Here is a 20,677-nt window from a genome sequence, read left to right on the forward strand (position 1 = left end):
CGTGCAACGAAGCATAAATTAGGCGCAACTTCGCGCAAGTAAGCAAAAAACAGATAATCATCAGAAGCGTGCAAACTCGCCATGCAGCTGGTTAGTAGTTACAAGCAACAGATTTGTGAGAACATTTTGAAAGAAAGATTTGTTATGTTCTCTACTAAAGGATGATGAATTATTTTGTTATAAAACAGTGGTTAACATACAGCTATGTGTACACAGTAAATTGGTATTCTTAAATAAAAGATACATTAGATATTAGTACACTGAGAAACCTCTGCAAGCCACATTTGCCAAGAACAGGTCCATCAACCGTTTGTATATTCAATCCAAACGGTCTAAATCTGAAATGTTTCTCTGCATGGGAACTGGATTGCAAAACTCCCCACATGTCCGTGGGCTAGAAAGGTGTTTCATAATCTTCTCTTACACAATATCCTTTCATTTGTATCACAATTGTGTGTCGTTGCACCAAAGTGAAATATCGAAAGTTTATCAAACAACCCAAAGTAATATAAATAGAATTTCAGGAACATTATTACCATTATTATTGTTGTAGCAGAATTATATATATATATATTATAGGGCTGGGCGATATTGATATGTACAAAATATCCTATCAACATTATTTTGACTTTTTGACTGTATAACAATTGTCCTGTTCCCATTTCACATGTATACACGGTATACTTTATATTGTTGCTGTCGGGTGGAAACCTTGTACGTCCAAAACCGTTCCTTTTTAGGAAACGGAAAAAGAAGAAACTACGTTTCAATGGATCCAATGGAGTTATTATATAGTTACAAGCTCTCAACACTTTTCATTGGTTCAATATTTACACAGACAGATTTAACAACTTTCACTTAGAATAAATTCAGAAGTAGCTAAATCTACTGTGAGCCACGGTAGCAGATCAGCATGTTTTGCGTGTGTGTAGTATGACAAAGTAAACCATTCATTTATTTTTAAACATATAAATATGTAAATTGAGAGATTACAAGGTTTCTGCAGACAGCAACGATATAGTAAATCATTGTTTTCCCCCCTGATATTTATATATTGTGGACAACGGTATAGACCAGTGGTTCTCAACCTGTGGGTTGAGAATTATTTTGGGGGGTCCCCAGATGATTAGCTTAATGTGCAACATTAATCAGCTATTTTCACAATAGAACCGTGTTATACAAAATGTAATGCCTCAACTCTTAGTGCTCGTCAGGATGGGGGGGTCCCCAGTTCAAATATGATTATTTTGGGGTCGCGGCCTGAAAAAGGTTGAGAACCACTGGTATAGACAACGGTAATCCTATTCACTACTGTATATCTTCCAGCCCTACTGTGTTGTAATTATTATTTTGTTGTTCTCTGGCTGTCTAGGTTATGTATGGGTACACATGGATGTAAAGATAGATTAAAGTGCCCATGCAACCACCTGTGATTTGTGAAAGAAAAGAAAAAAGGAGGGGAAAAAGGATTTTAGGGGAGAGTATGTTTATAATAAAACAAACTTACTTCATTCATACCTAAAAAAAAAAGAAAGAAAAAGAAGAGAAAACAAACAGGATCAGAGATGCATGTATGAAGTACACATTAGCGTCAACACAAATGCACATATTTCATTATTGTTCTACTTTATTCACAGTATATTACAATCATGAATATATGACACTCTTGGAAGGAATCGTACAATGGATTTCTTTTTGTTCTCATCCGCCCTGAAATTAGAGATTAGAGGGCCAGGACTTCACGATATGACCACAGCTCATTTTAAAGTTATAAAACAAATGCAGAGAGTCAGACAGACAGATATGTCTGGACACACATCAATATTGTGATGTAGGACAGACCAGCGACAAAAGTCGTACTTTGAGTTTAAAGTGAATAGGACTTTACAACTGTATACAGAGAGAGACGAGGGAGGGAGAGAGAGCAAGCAAGCGAGAAGAGAGAGTGAAAGGCAGAGGCAAGAAAGAAATACCAGAGAAGATAAAGAGGAAAACTTTGAAAGGAGACAGGGAAGATATAGGCAGTGGTGTAAAGTAACTAAGTAAGAGTAGAGTACTGTACTTAAAGGGGAAGACCACCCATTTTCAATATTGAAATATGTCATTAATATACCTTAGAGGAGTTGTGTGGAAATAGAAAAAAGTTCCCCCCCTTCTGTGTTGCCTAGAACTGGAGGATTGATTTTGGGGTTTATATTGTAAAGTACAATGTGTGATGTCATCAAGTTGTAATTTACAATACAAACCCCAAAATCAATCCTCCAGTTCTAGGCAACATAGAAGGGTGGGGAACTTTTTTTCTATTTCCACACAACTCCTCTAAGGTATATTAATGACATATTTCAATATTGAAAATGGGTGGTCTTCCCCTTTAAGTACAATTTTGAGATATTTGTACTTTACTTGAGTATTTCCAATTTCCAGTACTTTTACTTCTACTCCACTACTTCTCAGATCCAAATATTGTACTTTTACTCCACAACCTTTATTTGAAAACTTTAGTTACTAGTTACTTTGTAGTTGTGAATTATTATTACAAGACATACATTAACAGCTTCAACCTCGGCCATTTGAAAATAGTGCCATTGTGAACTTGTAGATGCTATTTTCAAATGTTTTTTGTTTAAATGGGACATTCTTCACAATACTTTCACTTTTGGTACTCTTTACATTTTGAATTCTGGACTTTTACTTGTAACAGAATTTCTGCATTGCAGTATTGATACTTTCACTTAAAGGAGTAGTTCACCCCCAAAATGACTTTTTTTCTATTGATTACTCATGCCATGGAGTTCAATAATATTTGTTTTGTATTTATTGCATTCCTAAAGACAACAAGTTGTTTACTATAAATGTACCCCCATTGATTCCGGATGGAGACCCAAATGCATTTGGGTCCCCATCCGTAATCAATGGGGGTACATTTACTAAAATCGGATTATAGAGGGTATGCGCGTGACATCATTGTTGCTGGAAGTTATGTGGGAACGCCTACTGAGTGGCAAAAAACTAATTTCTGCCATTGACAGCCCATACATCCAAACAGAAAAGTCCTTTCTGATTGTATTAAACAAAGTTCAACTCACCAACATTGCGGCTGTACTGAAAGCTTGAATTATCCTCTTTCTATCTGCAATGTTTTTGTTTCATAAAAATCCACCATATGCATGTTATGAGCTACTTTCTGTCAAGACATTCTGTGCAGGGGATTATTTTTCAGAGTTTGGAAGCACTCGTTTTCAACAACACACCATCCTGCTGCCTCCTGCATTATGTGCAATTTAGAAACAGGTGGTATGCAGGACCGTTAAGTGATTTGCAACTAAGCACTTCCAAACTTCAATGCTCCATGCTGCTCAATGTTTTGCCACTCAGTCTAGATTAGGGGGGCGGGTCCCAGTGGACGTGCATACCCTCTATTGTCTTAGGAATGCGACAAAAAACTAAAAATATTATTGAACTCAAGTCTCCATGGCATGAGTAATGAATAGGAAAAAAGTCATTTTGGGGGTGAACTACTCCTTTAAGTGAAACATTTGAGTACTTTATCCACCACTGTATATCGGCAAAGAAATGCACCGCTCAGCGTCCCCACGTTTGACCCCCTCCCTCCCTCCCCCTTGGTAACCCTAGTGCCGTACCTTTCCAGGAATGTAGTTGCGGTCGATGCCCTCCTCCTGCAGAAACATGTGAAGACAGCGCTCGTTCTGGGCCAGGGGGTGACCTGCAATTCTACAGGAAGAAGACACGGACACAGGTCAAATTCGACGCACATAATTATTATTAAGCCATTTAAAATGGGTACACGTCATTGCGTATCATTGTTTTATGCTTTAACCATTGAAAAATAGCAGATATACAAGCTCACAGCGCGGCACCGAGTGCCGCGCTGCGAGCTTGTAGATCTGCTATTTTTGAAAAATGGTGAAAATTAGAATTTTGACCCGATTCTATAAGTGTATTTTGAATCCTTCTAAGATCTTTTTTGAAAAACCTGTGTTTCTATGTCAGCAATCTGGCTATAGCCATCGTCAAAGAAAAGGTCCTTTTCACTTAACTGGAGCTCAGTTAGTCTGTTCTTGAGAGACTACTATGTCAGTGGTTCTCAAACCTTTTCATGTGAAGGACCCCCAAAATGATATTTATTTGGCCACGGACCCGCATCTCAAAATATTTAGTTCCAGGGACCACCCAGAAGCAAAATCTTAGTTACAAACGTTCGCTTTGAAAATACATTAAATTCAAATATTTGCACACATTTTCACAACTTTTTTCAAAAATAGCAGATCTACAAGCTCGCAGCGCGGCACTCGGTGCCGCGCTGTGAGCTTGTATACCTGCTATTTTTCAATAGTTAAAGCATTCAATAATTCTAGGCCTAAATGGGTTAAATAGCGCTTTTCTTGGAAGGCGGCCGGAGGATTAGCTGGTAAGCCTCCTCGTTCTTGGGCTAGACATTTCTGGCAATGTCTAAGCGCTGTTAAATGTCTCCGTTCAAGCGGGAAATGTGTGTCTAGATGACTTTGCGGAGGACACGGTGATAGCTTTGATTCACCTGTGATCTGCAAACCACCTGAATTCAGTTGAAGACCACCCAAAACCAAAAACTCTGAAACCGGCTTTGAAATGGAACTGATTTATAGACATTTCAGACTCACACATCTGCAAGGCAATATATTGTAGTAAGTGAGATATGTCTAAGGATTTCGAGGTATTAAAATTCGGTCTGGATGGATGATAATTTAAATTATTCCATACTGTGATTATTATTCACTGTTTTTTTGTCAAGTTAACTTAAAGGATAACTTTGTTTTTTTACAACAAGGGTTCATATTTTAGATGGAGATATTTTAGAGAAAAGAAAAGATGAGTGTTTTCATTTACTTCTTTCTATCGTTAACGATTTTGATTTGCATGCATGCCATGTGGCTAAATATTTCTTTTTAGACACAATAGGTTCATTCCCAAGATGCACTGCAATCTTTCAGGGGCAGATGTGACATGGGGGCTGGTGTAAATAGTAACAAAGAAATTGCCAGCTTATTGTGTCTAAAAATACATATTTAGCCACTTGTTCGCATGCCCCCCCAGCCACTGAAATAAAAATCATTAAAATCTCTAAAATGATAGAAAGGAGTCAATGAAAACATTTGAACACTCATCTTTTCTTTTACAATCTAAAATATGAATCCTTGTTGTAAAAAAAAGGGTTAGGGTTAGGGTTAAAAAGTTGTTCTGTAAGCCACTTATGCCCTTTTTCAATTATATCCAATTTACAATCTCAAAACACGCCTCAACGTGACATTTATTATATGCCCAAAATAGTGATTCCAGGTTTAGGCCTGAACACATTATGACGCAATATTTTATGCTTTAAATATAAAAAAATAGCAGATATACAAGCTCACAGCGCGGCACCGAGTGCCGCGTTGCGAGCTTGCAGATCTGCTATTTTTGAAAAATCGTGAAATTTAGAATTTTGACCCGATTCTATAAGTGTCTTTTGAATCCTTCTAAGATTTTTGGAAAAAACCTATGTTTCAATGTCAGCAATCTGTCCAGCCATAGTCAAAGAAAAGGTCCTTTTCACTTAACTGGAGCTCAGTTAGTCTGTTCTTGAGAGACTACTATGTCAGTGGTTCTCAAACCTTTTCATGTGAAGGACCCCCAAAATGACAGGTATTTAGCCACGGAACCCCATCTCAAAATATGTAGTGCAGGGACCACCCAGAAGCAAAATGTGAGTTACAAACGTTCGCTTTGAAAATACATATATTCAAAGATTTGCACACAGTTTCACAACTTTTTCAAAAATAGCAGATCTACAAGCTCGCAGCGCGGCACTCGGTGCCGCGCTGTGAGCTTGTATATCTGCTATTTTTCAATAGTTAAAGCAGTCACTAATCCTAGGCCTAAATGGGTTAAATGGGGTTATGGAACCCTGTCTGCCAACCTTCAAACTTCTTTCCATTCATTATTAGACATCTAGTTCCATAATAATGTCCACGGAGTTGCCAATGTCCTATGTATGAAGTATGAATATAGGCCTGTCACAATCATTACATTATCACAATTATTTTGCATGTTGAAATAGGTTCTTACATTTTCCAAAAATAGCAGAAATATACTTGCATACAGCAGGGGTCTTCAACAGGGGGTCTCGGACCCCTAGGGGGTCCCCAGAGTTAGAGTGATAGATACTTTTTTTTCTCCTTTTTTATATTAACCACTTGGACCCTAGCGTCCATATTCTGAGAACTTTAGCCAAACATAGCAGATCTACAAGCTCACAACGCCGCCTTGCACTGCGAGGCGTTGTGAGCTTGTAGATCGGCTATTTTCGGCCAAGAGCTTTGGTGTAGAGGGGAAAATGAGAGTACAGAGTGAGTCAAGTTTATAAATGGATTTTTCTAAATCAGGCGCATATAGCACATAGGCTCTAATTCCTGACAGCGTGTTGTGGGTTCGAATCCCGTTCCCAACGACCTTTGCTGCGTGCCACCTCCCATCTCTCTCCCCATTTTCCTGTCAGTTTGTCTGTATTTCTGTTTCTGAAAGGTTGACCATCTTGAAAGCATCCAAATCACTGGTTCCCAATGGGTCACGGACCAATTTCTATGTGTCACGACTTTAGTAAAACAAAAAAAAACGCACGTTATGCGCTTGTAGATCTGCTATTTTCACTGAATTGGGTCTCGGGCCAAACGTCTAATCTGTCTTTCTAGTCTCGACCTGAAAAGTTTGGGAACCACTTAGGGCTGTCACAATTATTACATAATCGTCTAATCGTGATTATTTGACATTATCGCAATTATTTTGTCATAATCGTCATAATCGTGAATGTTGAAAAATGTCCGAAATAGTGGAAATAGCAGATCTACAAGCTCACTTGTAGATCGGCTATTTCCACTATCAAAGTTATTTTTTAAGTAGTAAGTTGTCAAATATGTCAGTAATGGCTTTGTATATTTAGGTTATGTGTCATATCTACCATGTACAACTTCAAAGCCTAAAAGCCAAACAGAAATGTAATTATCAACGACAAAAACACAATTAAATCGTTAATCGCCAATTATTCGAGTGACAATTAATCATCATGTAAAATGCCATATCGTGACAGCCCTAGAACCACTGATCCAAATCCCCCAGGCCATCTTTGAAACCATCAGTTTTCGACAGTAACAATAAAAGTGGCAAAGTTCCCTGACACTGAACAAACCATTAAACGAGCGGCGCAATGTGGTTCCGATCGCCAAAAAAAAAGCGCATCCGGTCTGGAATCCGTTTCCTGTCCTCCATCGACTGCCATTCTAAAGCTTGCGGGAAACAGCCCATATCTCTCTCTTTGTCCCTCCTTTGGTCCGTCGGCTATAAGCACACGGCCAACTGGTTGCAGCTATGAAGCTCCTTTTTTCACGGATTACTGCAGCTTTCACGAACGCACGATCGCACACGAACCGCTTGTACGATGGACACTAGGGCTGTCACGATATGACATTTTACATGACGATTAATTGTCACTCAAATAATTGGCGATTAACAATTTAATTGTGTATTTGTCGTTGATAATTACATTTCTGTTTGGCTTTTAGGCTTTGAAGTTGCATATGGTAGATATGACACATAACCTAAATATACAAATACATTACTGACATATTTGACAACTTACTACTTAAAAAATAACATCGATAGTGGAAATAGCCGATCTACAAGCTCAGATTGTAGATCTGCTATTTCCACTATTTCTGACATTTTTCAACATCCACGATTATGACGATTATGACAAAATAATTGCGATAATGTCAAATAATCACGATTAGACGATTATGTAATAATTGTGACAGCCCTAATGCACACGCTTTGAGATCATCAAAAGGTAGGCAAATCTTAGAAATACCCTGGCAGCGAGTGGACATTAATCTACGTTTAATCCAGGCAATAAGTGCAGAGGATATCAAAATGTTAATTGTTTGTGTGCTTAATTAATGGAAATATACAGTATGTCTCGTGTCAATGAACTCAATATACTGCCAGGCCCTCGTTATAATACCAGTTTGACTAGTTAATCATCGATAGCACTGACCTGTTGATGAATTGCTCCAGGCCAAACCGCCGCTCCTCGATGAAGGACTCCTCAAAGATGCCCTCATCCCCTCGGAAGGGCAGCTGTCTCTTCAGGGCCTTGCCTGGCAGAGGTGGTACTACAATCTGTGGGTTTCAGGGAGCACAATACATGTTTAACTCATTTAATGCCAGCCTATCACCACTAGAGGGCGCCCAGTGACCAGAGAATAATGGAGATATGCTGGTAATGCATGCCCAAGCCCTGGAGCCATGACTTGCCAGAACACTTCCCTTTGAGCATGTACAGGAAGAGGATGAAGTTAGCTTGAAGTTAGCTATTGGCTACCAAGCATTTTAGATTTAGATTTTCGTCAACTTAGCCATGATTAAACCTTGCACTAGGGCTGACCTTCGAATACTTTTTTCATAATCGAAGCTCCTTCGAAGCTTTCTTTCGAACTTCGAAGCTTCGATGACGGCGACGGGGGGGGCGGGGGGGGGGGGGAAGCAAAAGTTTATCGGTTACATAAGTGATAACCGTTAAGGAAATGTGTCTAAAAATGCGCGATTTACACAATTTTAAAAGGGAAAACACACCAGTTTTTTCCTCGTAATAAAGCTCCTTATTTTCATTAAATAGTACGACAATACAACGAGGAAGAAGAAGATACGAATGTTTTCTATATTAAAGAAAAGTGTTTTTGCAGTACAGTAGGATTGACATAATCACATCACGTCTGTAATGTAACACACCGTGGCTGCAACAGCAAACAGCAGCAGCGCGACTCAAGAGCCCTATATAACAAACAGATTAACTCCCAAGTCCCAAGGTGTACTGTACACGCAAATGTAATAGTATATTTTATAGTAAATAATTGCACTGCAGTGTGTCTGATGTAACGTTCCACTCATCAGCCGAAAGCTGATGGTCAGGCTCAGACAACGTAGTTCTCTATGCGGGCGCGACTAGTGAGCTTGCAGATCCGATATAAACTTGTAATCATCAACACCACGACAATGTAACCCTAGCAAGTTGTTGCTCTTTTGTCCTCTTTAAAACGGGATCGACGCTGACGGGGTCCGATTTGTAAAATCCAATTGTCGCTGTTTGTTTCCTTGCGTTGAGTTGTGTGTCTGTCAGCGTGTGGAAGTGTGCATGGATGTTACACCGACAATGGGTGGCAAACGAAATGTGTGACTGCATCGCATAGTTGCATTGGGTGATGATGTTACTCAGACATTGGTGTTACACATTTCGGTGCCAAACGGATGTCGGTGTATATGTGACAGCGCGCTGTCTTTTCTTTTTTTTCTTCAGCGTCGACCATTCGGATGGCTTCATTGTTGGCTTGTTATTGTTAACACGTGTGTGAGAAGGGGGTGACGCTATCATGCTAGAGTGGAGCGAGGCGCATGCAAGCTAAGGCACGCGGCCCCCCCAAAGGACAAACGGCCGCAGCCGATTATTCGAATTTATTTTTCAAATTCGAATACCGTGCCTTCGAACGAAGCTTCGAATATTCGAATTTTTTGGGTCAGCCCTACCTTGCACACCTAATGCATGGGAGAAGAAACAGAGAAAATGAGCTCTAAAGATCCTGGATTGCATTGGAGTGGATAGTAAATATCAGCAAATATCTGCAAATATCGTCCTCTGTAAGCAGAGGACAAAAAAAACATTTTTGAAAATGTTTTTATTTTTTTATTTATTTTTTATTTTTTTTATTAAAAAGCCGAACTAGTTCGGGATCGGCACTGTGGGATGCGATAATAAAGGCACTCAATGAGTTAAGAAAAGTGTCAGCCTGCAGGGCCCAAGCATCCAACAGCCTTTCAGTGAGTCTATGGCGTTCAGAGCGAATGCACGCATGGCACTGTTAATGTTTAGTATCTGTGCGGCACAACACGGCTCCGCTGGCCGCTTTTAACTTCATTGTTCTGGTCAGAAAGCCAAAGTAGTCTTTACTGTAGATAGGCTACTTCACTTCCACCTGCCACGGTTTACGTTTCGATTTATCTCCTAACTTCATCCAAGGCAAATAATCCATGGCTTTCTACGCAACAGGAATGGGCATATCGTTGCTGTCGGGTGGAAACCTTGTGTGTTCAAAAGCGGTCAGGAAATGGAAAGAAAAAACTGTGTCCAATGTAGTTAGTATTCACTCACAACAGTCACAAGTAGGCCAGTCACAGTTATTACATAATCGTCTAATCGCAATTATTCGGCTATTTCCACTATAAATGTATGAAGTATAAAGTTATCATTCCATGTATATTTAGGTTATTTGTCATGTCTGCCCTGCGCAACTTCAAAGCCAAACAGAAATGTAAAGCCCTTCTTAGAGATGCAGTACCCTAAAACATGATTACAATAGATGGACAGTCCTTAGAAAATACAGACAATTTCACATATCTTGGAAGCATCATTCACCATGATGGAGGAGCCAGTAAGGATATCCAAAACCGGATCAACAAAGCATACACAACCTTCATACGACTTAAAACAAATTTGGAAGTCAAGCTAATACAGCACCAAAACAAAACTCTGGATCTACCAAAGCTGCGTGCTCTCAACACTGCTATACGGTGCAGAATGCTGGAAAACCACAGAAAACGACATCCATAAACTATCCACTTTCCCATACTTCATGCCTGCGCAAAATCCTGCGTATATTCTGGCCCAAGACCATCTCAAACAAGAACCTCCTCAACACTAGGGCTGGGTTCGGTAACCGCCGTACCGCCGTATCGCGGTATACCGCGGCCTACCGCGGTGTCAGGGTCCTTACCGCGGTCAAAAAAAGACAAAAAATAGGCTATTTTTATTGAGAACGAGCGAGTTTTAAAACGGGGGAGAAGCGAGGACCGCATGCGCTTCATGCCGCTCTGCTCTGGGCCGCGCACCACGTTTGGAAAAATTGGAAGCTTGGCCCGTCACAGTCTCCGACAGAGAGTGAGACACAGTAGACACTGGAGCAGTGCAGTAGCCTCGGTCAGCAGCGTTAAACTTTCTCCATAATCCACACGACACAACGACACAAGTATGTTTATACATACCTCTTGGCCGTTTCTTTTTTATTCATACGGGCGGAGCGCGACACGAGGACTAAAACCGAAAATGAAACCAGCGCTAGTGAGTACTTTTACAGTATAGCGCGTGTGCCCGTCGTTGTTCGACTACAACCTTTTCTGTCAAGTCTGGTAACTAAAACCTGTTTACTATGTTTATATCACCACTCAATCAATGCGATTTGAGACGTGAGTTTGCATAATCACAGACCGTACACAATCACTATACCCGTCTCATCTGGTTTGTTCACAAACAGCGTGCAGTGAAGCCCCAGTAGCCTACCAGTGGCGTCAGTTCAGCAAAAGCTAAGGTATGGCAACATGACTGCAAGACACCAGTCATGTTGCCATACCTTAGCAACAGGCACGATGAAAGTACATTTTATTATTTCCCCCTGTAGCCTAGGTATGGCAGGTGCCATAGCTTGCCATACCCAATTGACGCCTCTGTAGCCTACGTTACTATAGTAACCCGACACTGCAAAGATCTACAAGCTCAGAACGCGTTGCAAACGCGACGCGTTGTGAGCTTGTAGATCTGCTACTTTCAAAAGCCAGACCCACTGTGCTGTACGGGGAACTCGAGCAGTCGGGCTTATAGGACCGTGGAGAGACGAATTTTGGGCAGATGATAGGAATATTTTGTCTTATCGCCGAACCTTAATTAATAGATACGGGGGTGCGGTAATTACCGCAATACCGGCGGTAAATGGGAGGACGGTAACCGCGATAACAAAATGTTGATACCGAGCCACCCCTACTCAACACCCAACAAGACGACATGCACTGTATAATCAATAGACGCAGGTGGACCTGGATTATGTCCTCAGAATGAACATCACCGCAATCCCAAGAGTCGCATTACACTGGACCCCAGAAGGCAAAAGGAAGAAAGGGAGGCCTAAAATAACATGGCGCAGGACAATCGAGAAGGAGCTCCAGCAACACAGGCTGAGCTGGGGGACCATAGAGAAGATGGCCAAAGACGGATGCAAGTGGAGGAACTTTGTTGCTGCCCTATGCGCCAGCCGGCGTAATGGGGATAAGTAAGTAAGTAAAACATGATTATCAGGTATTATGATTATAGTAGGAGGAGGACCTTTTCCAAAAGAGTGTACAGAAAGAGTGTACAAAAACACCCACACCCACCAGTTCATTAAGTATGCCTGGTTGTCAGGTGGGGGGTTGACGCATCTGAAGTTCTGTAATGTTTGTATGCTCGTCTAAGGAAACATTCCATCTGAGATTCCAAGACGCTGAGAGGGGAATTTCAAGAGAGAGACATTCAATCCTGGACATTACACTTTAATCTCAACTGTTCATTGTCAGAGAGAGCAAGAGTAGGATGTCATGGATGAGGCGTTGGTTGTTTTTTCTTTTATGTATCGATAGTGACGGAGGAGACGGTCATCTCAAACCTAACACCTAGTGTACGGGGGAAGTAAAAGCTGGTTTATAGTTGAGCAACAGTGCCGTGCACCAGGGACGTGCTGGCCATTGGGAAAAGCGGGACAACTCCCGAACGGCCGGTTCATTCCCGGCCGGTCCAGGCCGGCCATTAGGAAAAATAAAAAATAAAATGTCTGCCTTCGTTCCATTTTGGGGGCTGTGCGGCCAACAAAGTAAATCGTCACTGTCGGGCAGAAACCTCGTATCTCCAAGTTTCAAATGTATAGGTTTTTCGCAAAGCAAAGCCCTGCTTCATCATACAAGACCGTTGCACAAAAGTAGTGAAAACAGCAGATCTACAAGCACACAACGCCTCGCGGTGCGAGGCGTTGTGTGCTTGTAGATCGGCTGTTTTCACTAGTTTAAATCATTTTTAAATTTTGGACATATAAGGTTTCCACCCGACGACGACGAAATATAACAAAAAAATCTAAATGAGGGCCTCTCCAACTCTTTTTCCCAGGCTGAATCAGGGGCCCAGCACGTCCCTGCCGTGCACCAGAAACAGCAGGCTATTTTCGGAGCGCAGCGCAGCGCAGCACAGCGTGCAACCAACCAATGCCTATAAAATCAGCCATAACACATGTGCACCCGTGACGCCAACATCATCTCTTTATCGGCTCACGCTAACTGTTGGGTGGCACCGGTCGACCCAAATAATTGCTAGCTGGAAATGTGGCGTTATGTAGCGTGACTCACCTTACTGTCTCTTTCCAGCTCGTTCTTTAGCCACTCAAAGTCACTGTATCTTCTTCTCACACAGGAATCCTTCAGCTTGAAAATTGGAAGGTTCGTCTGCACGGAGAGGACACACGAAACAAGACATGATGTGGCTTCGGTTGCGTCTTAGAATCTGTGCTACTGACAGAGGCCATGGTTAAACAGATGTTAAAGGACAACTTTGTTTTTTTTTTACAACAAGGGTTCATATTTTAGATTAGTCATTAGAGAAAAGAAAAGATGAGTGTTAAAATGTTTTAGAGATTTTAACGATTTCGATTTGCATGCATGCCCCCAGGTTGGGGGCATGCATGCAAGGGTCTAACTCTAATGTCTTTTTAGACACAATAAGCCCATTCCCAACATGCACCGCAATCTTTCATGGGCAGATGTGACTTATATTATGGGGGCTGGTGTAAATAGTAGTAACAAAGAAATCGCTGGCTTATTCTGTCTAAAAAGACATATTTAGCCACTTGTATCCACTAAAATCGCTAAAACAATAGAAAGCAGTAAATGAAAACATTTTAACACACATCCTTTCTTTTCTCTAATTACAATCTAAAATATGAACCCTTGTTGTAAAAAAAAAAAAAAAAATTGTCCTTTAAGATTTGGTTGTGACACATAAAAAGGGGGGAGAAATTGTGTTTCGTGATGATAACTGAGCAAGTGTTTTAGTTATTTTTTCCATCTATGGTAATGGCTAGATAAAGTCGCAGGGTGGTTTAGGGATAATTTGTGTCATTGTGAAAGGAGGTGGCTGTACAGTCCGTAGAAGATTGTACAGCGGGGACTGGGGAGTGGCCAGTTGTAGGGAGTTGAAACAGGTTTTATACTACTACAAATAAGTCCTTTATTATTAATCATACAACGAATAACGATATAATAGCAGATCTACAAGCTTTCTTGCCAATAATGACATAGGGGTGCAACAGTTAACAGCTGATCTACAAGCTGAAAACCCAAGGTGTGATGTGCTGTGAGTGAGCTTGTACATCGGTTAATATAAAATCACTAGGTATAAAATAGGAATAGAGGTTAAGTGCTTAATCAGACTAATCCAGGGGTCTTCAGGCCAAGGACCCCTTAGTTGAGAGAGAGAGGAGGCAGGGACCCCCACAACAGATAGTTTTGTTTGACAGCACAATCATCAGCGTATTTTGGATTCACGTCAATTTGTGTTTTCAGATATTTAACCACTTGAACCGTTAATACTTAATAAACTTGACCTCTGTGCTTGGTCTGCTGTTTTTCCCCTCTACACTAAACCTCTTTGCTGGAAATAGCCGATCTACAAGCAAGAGCTTGTAGATCAGCTATTTTTGGCGAAAGTTCTCAGATTATGGGTTCAAGTGGTTAATATAAAAGAGGAGAAAAGGGTTTCTATCACTAAAAAATTTGGAGGACCCCCTGTAGTAACTCTGAGGACCCCCTAGCGGTCCCGGACCCCCTGTTGAAGACCCCTGGACTAATCCATTTGGGCAATTATATGAAAAACTTTTTCACGTCAATCTGTTGATAGCATTTGTTGTAGCCCTAATAGCATGGAGTCATTTGCCTCCAGCTGCCAAATAGCTTTCACGCAGCCTTTTCAAAATGAATATTTGATGCCTGGCTTTAGCCACTGGTGGTGATGCAGCTTTTCTGTTGTTGTTGTTGTTGTTACATTACACTACTGTTTGTATTTTGCCAGAACTAATATGAGGAAGAGACATAAATGAGGAACAGCCCATCACTATATCAGGCAACTGAGGTCAATTACAATGCAGGTACTACAGTTTGAATCCTAATGAAGGCTATGTGATAATTCAAGGTCCGAGCTTGGAACAGGGCAGAGGGCAGTGTTTACCGTTTAACCACTTGAAGCGGTAACCAGAAGGCTCGCCCCCAAAACACACTTGCCCCCAATTTTTTTCAAGAACTCAGCGGCTCTTGTATTCTTGCATTTGTTTTACTGAGGTTACGTTTAGGAACAAGGTTAGGTTCAGGCATAGTTTTACTGAGTTTAAGTTTAGGAACTAGGTTAGGTTCAGGCATAGTTTTACTGAGGTTAAGTTTAGGAATAAGGTTAGGTTTAGGCATAGTTTTACTGAGGTATACGTTTAGGAATACCTGCCTGGTGGCGACCGTTCCGAGGATCGTCGGGTTTGACCCGGGGTGAGCGTTCTTGTATCCCTTTAAACCCTAAAAAGTATAGGCTATAGGCCCTATAGCCTATACCGTACTTTGTTGACTGGGGTCCTCCAGGGCGGTATACTTGGTCACCTCCCTTTTTCCCCTCAATCACAAATCTCTTAGCCAAAAATAGCCAATTTAGTTTTATGTGGTTAACCTGAAACTATCACAGTGGGGTAAAAAGGTTCTTGGGTTGCAAGAAATGAGGAACACTGACTGCACAGCATGGGCTGAGTTTTGAATGTTAGGTATCATTTTCATGAAGAAAAGAAAAAACATCATCGTCATCATCATTATGGCTGAAACGAAGACTTCTTCTGTATCTCTCAAGAACATGGGCAAAAATGAATGAATCAATTAATCTGATCAACTGCAGTGGATTCCAAAATAGTTATAATAATAAATGGCAATGCAGCAGTCAAGTTCTCTTATGTGAAGTGTCTTATCTGATATATTTTTTCCGGACTTGGGCTATTGATGTGTTAGAGTCCAGTCTATTAACACCAGACATTGGTTATGTTATTTAAACTGCCAATAAGCATTCTAGCCTATGGGTTGCAATACATAAACAAACAGCATACCCTAGAAATAACTATAAAGCGAAGGGCTCGTCATTTAACTTGTGATAAACATGCAGATCTCTGGCAAACTGTTGATCTCTGCTGCTTTAATGGGAATGAGAAAAACATTCATTTCCTCAATATGATCCAACTGTCAGGGTTTGGCTGTGTCAGTGCTTTTCTACCTCCCCTCAGTCACTGTCATTCACTTCTCATTGGGATTGGATTTCATTCCTCAATATTTGGTTCGTGGGAAAGAGAGATGTTTCCAGATTTCTCTGGTTATTACCCTCTCCTCTCCTCTCCTCTCCTCACAAACACAATTCTTGAAGCATTACTGAACGGTTTATATAACCAGACAGATTTTCATTGTGAATATAAACCTACAGCCATCAATTATGATGAACCATGTTGTCAACACTAGAGCAGGGTGGCTCTAACATGTTAAACATGCATTCTGAGCGTCTATTGCAGTGGTTCTCAACCAGGCCGGGACCCCCAGGGGCCAGGGGGGTCCCCAGATGATAAACTTAAAGGAGTAGTTCACCCCTAAAATGCCTTTTTTTCCTATTGATTACTCATGCCATGGAGACTTAAATAATATTTTTTTGGTTTTTGTCGCATTCCTAAGACAATAATTGCATTAAAAAGAGACTGTTACCCCATCCACTGCCATGCCTTTGGGTCCCCATCCACTGCCATGCATCCAGAATCAATGGGGGTACATTTACCAGTATAATCACATTTTTGTCTGAGGAATGCGACAAATAGAAAATATTATTTAACTCCAGTCTCCAGGGCATGAGTAATCAATAGAAAAAAAAAGTCATTTAGGGGTGAACTACTCCTTTAATGTGCAAAATTGTTTTTTCACTCAACAGTAAACAAACCAACATGAAGTTTAAGTGTATAGAGGGTTTATGGGTTATGCACATTTCTGACGTGGCAATTTATGGACTTTTTAATACCTCTAGAGGCTCAAAACGCCTCGCAACATGCAGATCTGCTATTTTCACAATATAGAACCGTGTTATACAAAATGTAATGCCTCAACTCTTAGTGCTCAACAGGGTGTGGGGGTCTCCAGTCAAAATATAATTAGAACCACTGATCTATTGCACTAGACTAGAAGCATATAATTATCCTGCATCTGTAAACAAAACTCATGTCAGTGAGTGGACTACATGCAGATCTCCCATTATGTGGCTGACTGTCTGTTCATGGTAGCGGGTGAGAGAGGAGGATGGATAACATTAACTTCTCATCATTACAGAGGCAATAAGGGCCGCACAACCAAACCCCGGGCCTCGGGTTTGTATTTGCCGGGGTCGTAGGGTTCCCTCACCGGTCACCGCCGGGCTCAGGACAACCGTTACTGGCCGTTAGAGCCCCGGTATCGCTGTGTTTTTAACTTCCACACACATCCAGAAGGAGATCATGGATGCTAACCGACCTAACGGCTGCTAACGGCTAAAAACCGTGACCATGTTATGTTGTTGTTGTTGTTGTTGATGTTCGCCCCGCTTGGCTGCTTTGCTTCGCGGCCGTTTCTATCCGAACCTACCCTCATCCGAACTTCATAGGTGGTGTACCGGGTCCGTCCGACCCCCACGGTCTGCGGGTCGTAAACGTCTATTTCCAGGAAATTACTCGGCGGCCCGTAAGCATCCGTCAGGTCCTGAGGTTTGGAATTCAGCCGGCGAGTGTCGGCCACCGTAGGTTCTGACATTATGGGGGTTTGTGTAGGGTTGTTTTTCCTTTCTATATAATATTGACCAACTAAAGATAAAAAATAAATAAAAATAAAACCCCGTCACACTATGTAGATAACACCCACAGAATGGACGTGGGTCTCCTCTGAAGACATCAATGTGTTGTGGTTAGCTGTGGTCGCTACAGCTGGATGATAAGTATAAAGTAGGTTGTTGTGTGTAATGTGTGTGTGTGGTGTTCGGGGGCCCAGCAGCAGCCGCCCTGCCCTGCCTTCCCTGCGCCGCGACAAATGCTGTTCTCCTCGCTCTGCTCCAGTTTCAGTGCTGACTGACCGACTGACTGTGTGTGTGGGACAGTGAGCACCACGCCCTCTAGCGGAGCAACCGAGTCTCTGCACTCACTGACCCCAGTGACTGGACTCAATATGTATGCTTTATTTATCTTCTTCGTCATCATGACTGGGAGATGAAAAAATAAAATTAAAGAATTAAAAAAATACATCTAAAACAACTAAGCCTAATGACAATTAAAAGTGAGATTAAACAACGGTTTGTAGTTGGAAAGCAATATATACAATATAAACCAGAACATCATATACAAAAGGGCAAACTGATCAGTATATTTATGGAAATTAGTGGTGATTTATTTTTTAATTATTATTATTAGATGTCAATAGCAATAGTGGCAGATTTTTATGACAGCGTTTAAGCAATTTAAAGAGATTAAAAATGTTCAAAAGAAAACAATCAAATATTTCACAAATTTCAAAAGTAGCAGCTCTACGTGCTTGTATATAGGCTATTTTAGTCATTCATATACAACAAATCAATATTTTGCACATGCCCTGCCCTTACTGTATATGAGTGATTGAAATAATTGCAAGACAAGGCAAAGCAAAAGTTTATTATTTTGTAAAGTAACAAAGCAATTCAGTGCTTTACACAAACCAAGTTAAGTTAAAGAAGATTAACTTCTATCTCCATATATGGGCATTGGTACACAGATACAGACACACACAGACAGACAGACAGAAGGATACAGAAACTTTGGGATCTTCAATTTCCACTTAGAATAATGACGGGTCCGCTGAGATAATACTGTACTGTCAGACGGTGCTTGTGTTATTCACAAGAAAGACAGACAGACAGACAGACAGACAGACAGACAGACAGACAGACAGGTTGCATTTTGTACAGTAGATTTACTATACTCTATAGGTCAGGGGTGGGCAACATCTCTTTCCAGGGGGCCATCTGACTTTGATAAAGTGAGTGAAGGGTCACACATTGGACAATTGAAACTTGAAACACATAGCTCTGAATTAAGTTAAAACTGCATGAATTTGATAGACAAGACAGACAAACATATTGCCTATTTTGTGAGGTGTCTTTAAGGCTTATGACTTATTTTATAAATATGGATCCATGGCAGACTGTTTCACTGTTACATTATAAACGTTTAACATTTTGAGAACATACGGATGGAATATACCGGTACTCAAAGTATTAATTACTAATAATTAATTGGAGTTCAGTTAAATCGAATTCCCTAAAAAACATGATGCTGCCATTTGTAGATTTTATGGGGTAATTTTGTTTTTCTTGAGGACTTCGAGGGCCGTATTGATATGGTCAAAGGGCCGGGTCCGGCCCCCGGGCCGTATGTTGCCCATGTGTGCTCTAGGTAGATAACACATTTATCACATTAACAACAACAACAACAACACAGCTCAAACTGCTTTATCAGGACAGCATAAGAAAACACAGCATAAACGGTCACTTGAAAACAATACAAATATAAATGTAAAGAAATATAAGAAGTAGAAACAAGACAGAAAAGAAGGATTATAATGACAGATACAAATAACATAATAAAATGACAGGGCCGAACCCTCAAAAATATATTTTAAAATAAACTAACACGGTGACCGTTGTAGCAGACCAGCAGTCTTCTAGGAGTATGTTCCAGAGATATCATGTGTTAAATAAAACGGAACACTGCTTCTCAGGGACGTGCTTGGGCCCCCGATTCAGCCCGGGAAAAAGAGTTGGAGAGGCCCTCATTGCGCGCTATAGAGAGAGATCTCTCTCTTTGCTACTCAAAGATTTGCCATTTCAGCTCATGACAAGTGACAAGCCAGTGGGCCAATTACTGTACATGAGTTATATTTCGTCGTTGTCGGGTGGAAACCTTCTATGTCCAAAACCGTTTGTTTTGTATTTATCATTTTAAAAATGATTTAAACTAGTGAAAACAGCCAATCTACAAGCACACAACGCCTCGCACCGCAAGGCGTTGTGTGCTTGTAGATCTGCTGTTTTCACTACTTTTGTGCAACGGCCTTGTATGATGAAGCAAGGCTTTGCTTTGCGAAAAAATGTATACATTTGAAACTTGGAGATGCGAGGTTTCTGCCCGACAGTGACAATTTACTTTGTTGGCCGCCCAGCCCCCAAAATGGAACGAAGAAGCCGACATTTTATTTAAAATGTTTTCCTAATGGCCGGCCTGGACCGGCCGGGAATGAACCGGCCGCTCGGGAGTTGTCCCGCTTTTCCAGCACGTCCCTGCTGCTTCTCCACGTTTAGTTCTTCATCTGGGGTCAGACATAACCTACAGCTGCCCTGTTCCACACCACCTGAGAGATCTGGATGGTTCAGGATGTGGCACAAGAGCAGAACTAGTTTTTGGCCCCTAAACTAGTAAATACTCTATAAACCAAATGCAGTGTTTTGCAGTGGTGTAAAGTAACTAAGTAACTTAAGTATTGTACTTAAGTACCTTTACTTTACTGGAGTATTCCCAAATTCCTAATAATTTTACTTCTACTCCTCTACATCTCGGATCCAAATATTGTACTTTTAGTTACTAGTTACTTTGCAGGTATAAATTATAATATTATAAAACATACATTACTCACTTTA

The 20,677-nt window shown here is 40.9% G+C and overlaps 1 protein-coding gene across 1 annotated transcript; it reads right to left on the bottom strand.

The window, feature by feature from the left end:
* Positions 1-3,629: 3,629 nt before the first annotated feature.
* snx12 (sorting nexin 12) lies at positions 3,630-18,042 on the bottom strand (the record flags this gene model as incomplete). The annotated part of the gene is made up of 4 exons (XM_080748968.1): positions 17,605-18,042; positions 13,282-13,377; positions 8,084-8,208; positions 3,630-3,732 (listed from the first exon to the last, which is right to left on the bottom strand). The coding sequence occupies exons 1-4, from the start codon at positions 17,767-17,769 to the stop codon at positions 3,630-3,632; spliced, it is 489 nt and encodes a 162-aa protein (XP_080605094.1). The 5' UTR covers positions 17,770-18,042.
* Positions 18,043-20,677: the final 2,635 nt, after the last annotated feature.

Source organism: Nannobrachium achirus, assembly GCF_963921795.1.
Source record: "Nannobrachium achirus genome assembly, chromosome: 19".
Lineage (NCBI taxonomy): Eukaryota > Metazoa > Chordata > Actinopteri > Myctophiformes > Myctophidae > Nannobrachium > Nannobrachium achirus.